This window comes from Siphateles boraxobius, unplaced genomic scaffold (genome assembly GCF_051911475.1).
Source record: "Siphateles boraxobius isolate OS27281-9 unplaced genomic scaffold, OSU_SipBor_1 9, whole genome shotgun sequence".
NCBI lineage: Eukaryota > Metazoa > Chordata > Actinopteri > Cypriniformes > Leuciscidae > Siphateles > Siphateles boraxobius.
This window is the reverse complement of record NW_027509219.1, coordinates 30,063,380-30,072,808: the sequence shown is the minus strand read 5'-3', so window position 1 is coordinate 30,072,808 and position 9,429 is coordinate 30,063,380. Positions and strand designations below refer to the sequence as shown.

Below are 9,429 nucleotides of genomic sequence, written 5' to 3'. Positions count from 1 at the left end.
CTGAAAGAAAGAGAAGTACAAGTCACATAAAATGCTGATAACTGTTAAAAATGTAAAAAAAAGTTTTTTTTTCAAGGAGACATCTATTTTTGTAGGTTAACGCCAAGAACCAATAAAGCCATTGCCAAGTATTTCACGATCCAATACAGTTCCGACTGATTTTTTACATTGTTTTCACTCTGATTATGGAAGTTAAATGAATTACGAATGATGATTCATACTCACACTTGCTGGAAGCGCCTCATAGTGTCCAGGATATTGAACTGCTGCCAGCGTTTGGAAAAGTTTATCTTTCCATTAATGTGGTCTGGATTCCCAAGATGCACAAACGTTAAGTCCTGGAGGATGAGACCTCTGCATTTTGTGAAAAAATAGGGAAGTTATACACAAAAAGAAACTCATGCGTCTCATATTCTTTAACCAAAATAACTTCCTCTCCCTCTTGCAGCGACATATTTACTGTCTCTCATGAGATTGACCATTAGCAAACCACGACCATCCAATGAATTCCCGATAGACAAAATAAAGTTTTGCACTACATTTTTCTAGTTTGAGAAGCCATTTTACACGGGCATACATCAAAATAGGGAAAGAAAAGACTATCACAACTTCCATTTCATCGCAACTTTAAATGCTTAACATGTCCTTACAGATACGGTATGCATGGAGGCTCCACATCCGCCAAAGCTGCTCTGTACGCCCGGAAGGAGGAGGAACTGTCAATTAAAGTGCAATATTCCTCCAAACCCTGTAAAGATAACATAAGGAACTATGAGGATTGGCTGAAAACCAAAATAAAAGAGACAGGGATGCATGGATGTGATTTACCTCTGACGTTTGCTTCTGCCATTCCAGTCTTCTGATAGGCGCTGAATCCAACGCTGATAATATTGCCAAGTAGGAGTTGAAGTTATTGAGTTTTCTTAAGTGCTACAATACAAAGGGACATGGGTTAAAGTTATTTTGTGATATAAATCAAGCCAATAAATCATTGATTTCAATTTGGAAGAATAAAATGAGTTTGTACCTTCATAATTTTGATGAACTTTAGAAGAAGTTTTTCCCGATCCTGGGCTTTCTCCTGCTGTATTATTAAGGACCGAACCCTTAAAAAAGAGAGATAAAAATACATATAATGTACTGTATACACATCCATAAATATTTTTTTCTCCATCAACAGAAGATTTTAGGTAGAAACTTATATTAACCAATTAAGATATCGTGTATCATTTAGGTAAGTCTTTAGGTAAGTCACCATTTATTTTTCACCACTTTAATTGCCCTCACTAGTTTATTTTCAAATGGTCCTGCGGTGACTAACTAATTTTTAGACAAACAAATATAATGAATAAATAACTGAACTGCGTGTGAACATAGCCAAACTCAATCGTATACTTTTGCTGTATGAACGTGGCCTTAAACCACTGACGTTTCTTTTCTTAAACGTTGATGGTTTTATGCTAGCTTGAGAATCAAAGCATCATACCAGTATGACATGTTGTTGAAGTGCTCTGTAAACTGGGTCAGATTGGGGCTTTTTTCCTCATTCTGTTCCTTTGCCCAAAGTAACACCTCTGGGATCTGCAGACAGACATAAAAACCGTGTTGGAAAACTCTCGTTAGGAAGTGTGATGAATGACATTAGAGAAGCTGTACCTCTATCTTATAAAACAGCTCCGCATCAAGGAGAGTCAGCTGGTCTGCGATCTCATGACTACGGAAGTCATGCAGAGTGCCGGGCCTGGCAGCCACACCTCGCGCAGCCAGTGTTTTGAGGGAATTAGTGTACTGCAGAAACTTCTTCTCTTGGACTTTATCTAGGATGTTCTTGCGCAGAACCCGGGCCAAGGTGAGCTCTCCATTACACAACAGACTGAACACAAGCTCCATGAGCTGCTTCAAGATGTCTTCTGTCAGCTCCACCAAACTGATGACACACAAAAAAGGGAGTAGTTTTAATCGTTTTTTTTTAGAAATCACATTGGAGTAACATTGGAGTAACTGCATCAGTGCCATCAGATATTTATATAATGTGGCCCCTCAATCGTGTTTGTAAAGTGTGTATCTGATGTCCCATAATTGAGTTCCAGCTCACCAAAGCTCGTCCACGACGCGCACCAGCACGAAGAAGGTGTTTTTACTAGATCGTTGTTTGATGATATCAGAGCTGAGAGAAAATCTGGTATATGTGTTCAGAGTTAAGGTTAATAAAAATAAAAAGGGTAGGAATGCAAAAGATTGAAAGATTTACCACCATCAGAAAGGATATCTATAGCGGAGCTTTTTAATGAGGTCCTCTGGGGTTAGAAATGTTCGGTATGTGGTCAAGAAAGCTTCACAGTATAAAACTCGATCTACAAAAGAGAACATAAGATACATTTATTTAATCATAATTATAGGTCAAGATTTGGGAATGTGAACTAGAGTAAATAAATATAAAAAATAAACTACAGTAAAACCAGTAATAGAGTGAATATATTTTAAATTGTACTTTATTCATGTGATGGCAAATCTGAATTCAGTCTTCAGTGTCACATGATCCCTCAGAAATCATTCTAATATGTGTACATTCTATTTAGTGCTCAAGAAACAGTTCTTATTATCAATTGAAAACGGTTGTGCTGCTCAATTTTTATGGAAACTGTGATACTTTTTTTCAAGAATCTTTGGCGGATAGAACATTTTTAATTTAAAATAGAAATCTTTTGTGACATTATAAAAGTCTTTACTGTTACGTTTGATAATTGTGTTCTACCTGAATAAAAGTATTACTGACCCCAAACTTTTAAACGGTAATTAAAAAGCTACATTTTGGATCCCCTAGTTTAACATATTTCGTGTTGTATAAATAAATATTGAACACAAAATAACTGACTCCCCCAGATTAGAAGGGATTACTCTTACCTTTGCGATCTGTTTCGGTGGCATGAACTAATAAAATATCGCCTGATCCAGCTCTGACATCAGGGCCGTCATCGTTCTGAGAAATACAGATTAGGATTATGTGGTTTTCAACAAGCAGGTCAAAGTTAGAGCTTTTCATGTAATCAGCACCTAAATTGAACTTCTTGGAGGGATGTGCAAAATATTATTTTCAAAATCTACTAGTCAGTGGCTCAGTGACCAGTTGGACTTTAGGAAGCCCTATATAATTAGGGTCAACTGACCCCAATTAGAAACATGTAGAGATGTCTGGATGTTTCATTTCAAGGCATGTTCTTGTTTTCAAAGACAAACTGGAACAAGATAAAGCAAGCCAGCTCATTAGAGTCACACATTTCCTGTCTTATGAGTATGAGCAGTCCGCTTATTAACTTATTATCTTATGTATTCTTTCAGGGGAGATGCTCTCTGCAGTAGGTCTGACCTTACAGTGTGAATAAAAGTATTTCACATGCACTTCAATGCTGGGGTTCACCACAGCGGCACTGCAGAGGCTTTGAGTCATAGGCAGAGGGCAGCAGAGAGCACACTAATAATCAACTATCATTACAACCAATGTAAATCAAGTTATAAACTTCTAAAACGTGGCATTTCTGTACACGTGCAGAAGATGCAACACCTTACAGACAAGTTTTACCTCTTGCTTTAGTGTTAAGCGAGACATGATCTCATCATGATCTATCAGGGAGAGCTCGTCCACCTCTTCTGAGGTCAACTCTGAGTCCACACACTTCTGCTTCCAGCTGTGGATGAGAGGATGGATAGGTAATCAAAAAGTCCAAAACATGGAAGGCAATTACATTTTTATGGTGTGAGACAAAAATGTCTGAAATTGTTTCAAAAGATGAATAACTAAAGAGAGGATTCAAGGTTTTGAACTGAAGCATTCCTTTAAAGCAAATGAATGTTACCCCTCTCTGTCGGCCGGATCTTTACTGTTTTCTGACTCTGAGTCCTGGAGTGAGTCCTCAGCACCACATGAAGAGTCCTGGGAATGACAGACAAATAATTCAAGGCCAATCACTGCATCCATACAACAGGGTGAAAAACGAGAAGAGCACAAGGCGATTGTTCTGCATTTCACAAAACATTTAACACAAGATTGGGGCATATTGAGAACACATTACAATACAGTGAAGTCACTATCACTGTATACACTACCGATTTTTTTAATGTTGTATGCTCACCAAGACTGCATTTATTTGATCAAAAATACATTAAAACACTCCTATTTTAAAATATTATTAAAATGTAAAATAGCTGTTGTCTATTTGAATACATTTTTAAAATGTAATTTATTCCTGTGGTGGTAAAGCTGAATTTTCAGCATTATTACTCCAGTCTTCAGTGTCACATGATCCTTCAGAAATCATTCTAATATGCTGATTTGCTGCTCAAGAAACATTTCTTATTATTATTACTGTTGAAAGCAGTTGTGCTTCTTTATATTTTTGTGGAAACTGTGATACTTTTTTCAGGATTCTTTGATGAATATACATTTTAAAAGAACAGCATTTATTTCAAATAGACATTTTCTGAAACAATGTAAAAGACTTTACTGTCATTTTTGATCAACTTAATGCATCCTTGCTGAATACAAGTATTCATTTATTTTTTTAACGACTGACCCAAAACATGTAAAATGTGTGTGTGTGTGTGTAAATATATATATATATATATATATATATTTACACACACACACACACACACACACACACACACACACACACACACACACACACACACACACACACACACACACACACACACACACACACACACACACACACACACACACACACACACACACACACACACACACACACACACACACACACACACACACAAACACACACACACACACACAAACACACACAGACAATTACATTTTAAATGTTTTGGGTCAGTAATGTAAAAAAAAAAGGAATACTTGTGTGTGCATAAATATACATACATATACATTACATACATACATCACAATAAATATGATGTGCTTATAGAACATGAGGTTAGATAAATCATTTGTGCTAAGCTGTTAATTTATAATCAAACACAAATCATAACAGAAGAAAATATACTTACAGTATTTGTGACTTTACATCACATTTTTTATCTTTAAATATTAGATATGTATATTCTGTAGAAAAATTATCCACATATGCAATCACCAAATTTTTTTACTGCAATTACCTCTTGTTTCACCAATTAATGATTAATGATTTTTTTTTTGTACACAATTCATTTAATTTATTTCCACTTTCAAAGAAAGTTGAAAATGTGGTGCTAATAGCTTTGGTGTAAAACATTTCAATGTTTACATATTACTGTTTTTTTAAGTCATGCCATAATTCAAGAGCAATGTCAAATTACATATCGCAGAAATGTAATGCTGATGTGACTAACATTATAACACTTTCTGTAACATTGGGCGTCCTAATTCGGGATGAATCTGATGATCTGTTAAGAGGTTAATAACTACTGCTTAAATTGCAGGTTATATTTGCGAAAAGCACACAATCATCAAATCAACAATTCCTCTTTTCAGTTCTTGAATTCTATCAGAGTAACTCGATTTCCCAACAATGTCTGCATACAAAGTCATCTAAAACCTAAGGCCTTTTTTTGTCCATACGGCATGCTAAATCCTGCACAGTCAACAAAAGACATTCTCTACATTTAAAATCTAGCAATATAGAGCAGAATTTTGAACCAATTAAATTTTACTCTGGGCAGGGCCACCCAGCACAGTGCCATATTGACAATCATGGCTGGTTAAGACAAAACTCAGCTTAACATGCAAGATATTTATTGTCTGTTGCTTTTGGACACTTGTGTCTTGGCAGCAAGTGTTGTGCAAAATTTACAATTAACCAGTTGCATGATGCAAAGCCAAGCATTACAGACACAAACAGCACAAACGCAGCATGAAGGAACCAGCATGTCGGCTACAACCGCTGACATGCTGTTACTTACTCCATTGGAGAGAGTCACATCTCCATTGGCTTGGTTGGATGAATACAGATTGACGTATTCACCCTCCCCACCTTCATCATTAGCACTTTCGCTCTATAGGAAAACAAGAGGGAGGACAGCACAAGCATTGGCAGGCGTCAAGGTGAGTAAAGGTGTGGTTTGGAGCTGATGCTCAAGGCTGAAGAACAGCTGAAATAAACTTTCAGAGGGAGCCACTATTGTTTTGGTGGGCCTGAAATCAAAGGACACTTAGTAGCAAAGCAAGATACTGCATGACAGGTGCCTGGACACTTGGCAAGAAGCTGTCCATTACAGTGATATTACTATATGAACATCAAATGTTCAATATACGATCACATTTATTTATAACTATCACAATGAACAATTCTTCCACCAAATAATATCGTTTTTAATCCTAACACAGTGTCTAAACTGGAAGCAAGCTACATTTATCATGCAAAAACTACAATAAAACCCAATAAAAATGGAATTGCTTCCATTATAATCCGCATTGCTGCCTATATATTACAAGTGTATTGACGTCAGACTCTTGAGCAGACAGCAGCGCGGATTGATAGAAATGGATGAAAATAGTGCCGATTAAAACTGAGGTATACATTTTGTCTGGCGTGTTTTTTGTGTGGTAAATTAATCAAGCTTTGAAACGCAAATAATTTTTTCACGTAAAAACGCACAGTTTTGAGGCCCCGGAAAGTAACCGGGAGTACTTTCTTGAAAAACTTCCAGCGGCCAGAACTCTGACCAGGGAGGTGACTACAGAGTGGGTCAGTGTGTATGCTCTATAGTGCTGGTAAGGATTGCATACAACTTCATGTCTTAAATGGGCGAACTAACCCTTTAAGCTGCATTTATTATATGAAAGGAGCTATACAAATAACATTTTTATTATTATTACTATTATTATAAATAATTGTATTGTGTCATGAATTAAAACATGTTGGGTAGAATTATTCTAATTGTACTATTTATTATAATATTATAACATGATTTAAATGATTAAAAATTAATTATTAATAATAATCTAATTATATTAACATAATAATAAAACAGCAACAATAAAATAAAAAATAAACCAAAAGTACTACTATTATCCAAGTATATATAAAAAGGTAATCTCATAATTGAACCATTGAATCATTGCCACTCCCATATATATATATATATATATATATATATATATATATATAGCTCTGGAAAAAATTAAGCATTACTGCAAAATTATCAGTTTCTCTGGTTTTACTATTTATAGGTATGTGTTTGGGTAAAATTAACATTTTTGTTTTATTCTATAAACTACTGACAATAAACTTCTCCCAAATTACAAATAAAAATATTGTCATTTAGAGCATTTATTTGCAGTAAACGACAACTGGTCAAAATAATAAAAAAGATGCAGTGTTGTCAGACCTCGAATAATGGAAAGAAAATATGTTTATATTCATTTTTAAACAACACAATACTAATGTTTTAACAAAGGAAGAGTTTAGAAATCAATATTTGGTGGAATCACCCTGATTTTCAAATCACAGCTTTCATGTGTCTTGGCATGCTCTCCACCAGTCTTTCACATTGATGTTGGGTGACTATGTCACTCCTGGCTTGTGACCATCCATCTTCCTCTTGATCACATTCCAGAGGTTTTCAATGGGGTTCAGGTCTGGAGATTGGGCTGGCCATGACAGGGTCTCGATCTGGTTTGTCAGAGCAGAAGGAAGGAAGTTTTCTTCCAGGACAACCTTGTACGTGCCTTGATTCATGCGCCCATCACATAGACAAATCTGCCCGATTCCAGCCTTGCTGAAGCACCCCCAGATCACCACCAACTTTCACAGTGGGTGCGAGACATTGTGGCTTGTAGGCCTCTCCAGGTCTCCTTCTGACCATTAGACGACCAGGTGTTGGACAAAGCTGAAAACTGGACTCATCAGAGAAGATGACCTTACTCCAGTCCTCTACAGTCCAATCCTTATGGTCTTTTGCAACCCTCAGCCTGGCTCTTCTTTGCTTCTCATTGATGAAGGGCTTTTTTCTAGCTTTGCACGACTCCTGCCCCTAGGCACCTGTTTCGATCCGTCCTAGCCGTGCACTTCACCCCAGCTGCCGTTTGCCATTCTTTTCGTAGGTCACTTGATGTCATCCTATGTTTGTTGAGTGACATTCGAATGAGTTGGCGGTCATCCCAGTCAGTGGAGAGTCGTTTTCGCCCTCTGCCTGCCTGTAGCTTTGTTGTCCCCAATGTCTGCTAAATTGAACTTGTTCTTATGAACCGCCGTCTTTGAAATTTTAAGGATGGAAGCAACCCGATGCTCACTGTATCCCTCTGCCAGTAAAGCCAGAATTGAACCCTTCTTTTCCTCACTCAAACCTTTCCTTTTCAACTCTTTTGGCATGGTCAATAGTTATTTTTTGATTCCAATTACTTTTGAGGTACTACTAGCAGTGTTTTTGCCATCCAGCTGGTCCTATTGCAAGAGGATAGTGATGACCACAGCAGTGGTTTTCATAATTTTCCTCATTAAATAAGATTTAGTTCAGGTGATCACCTATTCAGCACCTGATTCAGGGAACTGAGGTGTGCCTGTGTTGGAATTCAACAGACACTGGAATGGAATGGCTGCCATACATTTAGAGATGCTGATTTAAGAAAAATTTGCAGTGGTCTCTTAATTTTTTCCAGAGCTCGCTCTCACTCTCGCTCTCTCTCTCTATATATATACTGTATATCTATAGAGAGAGAGATCGAGAGCTCTCTCATATATATATATATAAATAAATAAATACAAAGAAATGGTACACAAAGAACCAGCTATCAACCTTGAAACAGATCACCTGTATTTAGTAGTCACTTTTCCAATAAGAGGTATTGAAAAGAGTTCCCTGTCATTCAGTAGAGGATACAGCTCAGCAGACAACATCATAACAGGCAACTCAGTCACCTAACAGCTGGAAACCCAACGGGTCCCTGCAGGATGATCCGTGTTTAACCTCAGCTTTTCCGCAGGTCACAGTTGCAGGACCCCCGTGTTGTACATGCCTTTGACTCTTGCGATCTTTAGATCACCGCCACTGAAGACTAGAGGCGTGGGGGAAATCACTGAACCCTAACGAGGCAGTGCCACCATTAATTGAGGCTGTGAACTATTCATTGCCTACCGACTACAGCACCTGTGATTAGTGTAAGCTATTATGAACATGTTTCCTCTTGTAGCCGCAGGCACACACGCCTACACAGAGTCAATAATTAGACAATCAGCAGTGTTTACATGTTTGCGCTATTTCTCAGCATGTGAAGATGAATTGAAAAAACTACAGAATCATAACTGCAGGGCTTGCAAGGCTGTGCCATAGATTTAAACCTCTACAATTGGTTCCTAAAACCTAAACTTACCTAAAACATCAACACTAGTCTGTTGCTGCATTGCAAGCATTGCTGTTTCTTTAATATTAAGAAGATATTAAAGACTTTATTAGTTACAGAAAGACAATGAAAAC

At 37.2% G+C, this 9,429-nt stretch overlaps 1 protein-coding gene across 4 annotated transcripts in view; it reads right to left on the bottom strand.

Moving 5' to 3' along the window:
• Nucleotides 1–9,429, bottom strand: part of rapgef1a (Rap guanine nucleotide exchange factor (GEF) 1a) — a 30,661-nt gene that overhangs the window by 1,797 nt on the left and 19,435 nt on the right. For 2 of the 4 annotated variants that reach the window (XM_077224200.1, XM_077224198.1), the window contains 12 exons: nucleotides 5,917–6,009; nucleotides 3,855–3,931; nucleotides 3,581–3,686; nucleotides 2,905–2,980; nucleotides 2,270–2,354; nucleotides 2,096–2,188; nucleotides 1,657–1,927; nucleotides 1,487–1,581; nucleotides 1,028–1,106; nucleotides 829–930; nucleotides 651–748; nucleotides 226–354 (listed from right to left, as the gene is read on the bottom strand). In XM_077224200.1, coding sequence (XP_077080315.1) covers nucleotides 226–354; nucleotides 651–748; nucleotides 829–930; nucleotides 1,028–1,106; nucleotides 1,487–1,581; nucleotides 1,657–1,927; nucleotides 2,096–2,188; nucleotides 2,270–2,354; nucleotides 2,905–2,980; nucleotides 3,581–3,686; nucleotides 3,855–3,931; nucleotides 5,917–6,009 — 1,304 coding nt within the window. The remainder of the gene's footprint in view (nucleotides 1–225; nucleotides 355–650; nucleotides 749–828; nucleotides 931–1,027; nucleotides 1,107–1,486; nucleotides 1,582–1,656; nucleotides 1,928–2,095; nucleotides 2,189–2,269; nucleotides 2,355–2,904; nucleotides 2,981–3,580; nucleotides 3,687–3,854; nucleotides 3,932–5,916; nucleotides 6,010–9,429) is intronic. The other 2 variants (XM_077224201.1, XM_077224199.1) reach the window with 1 other exon arrangement.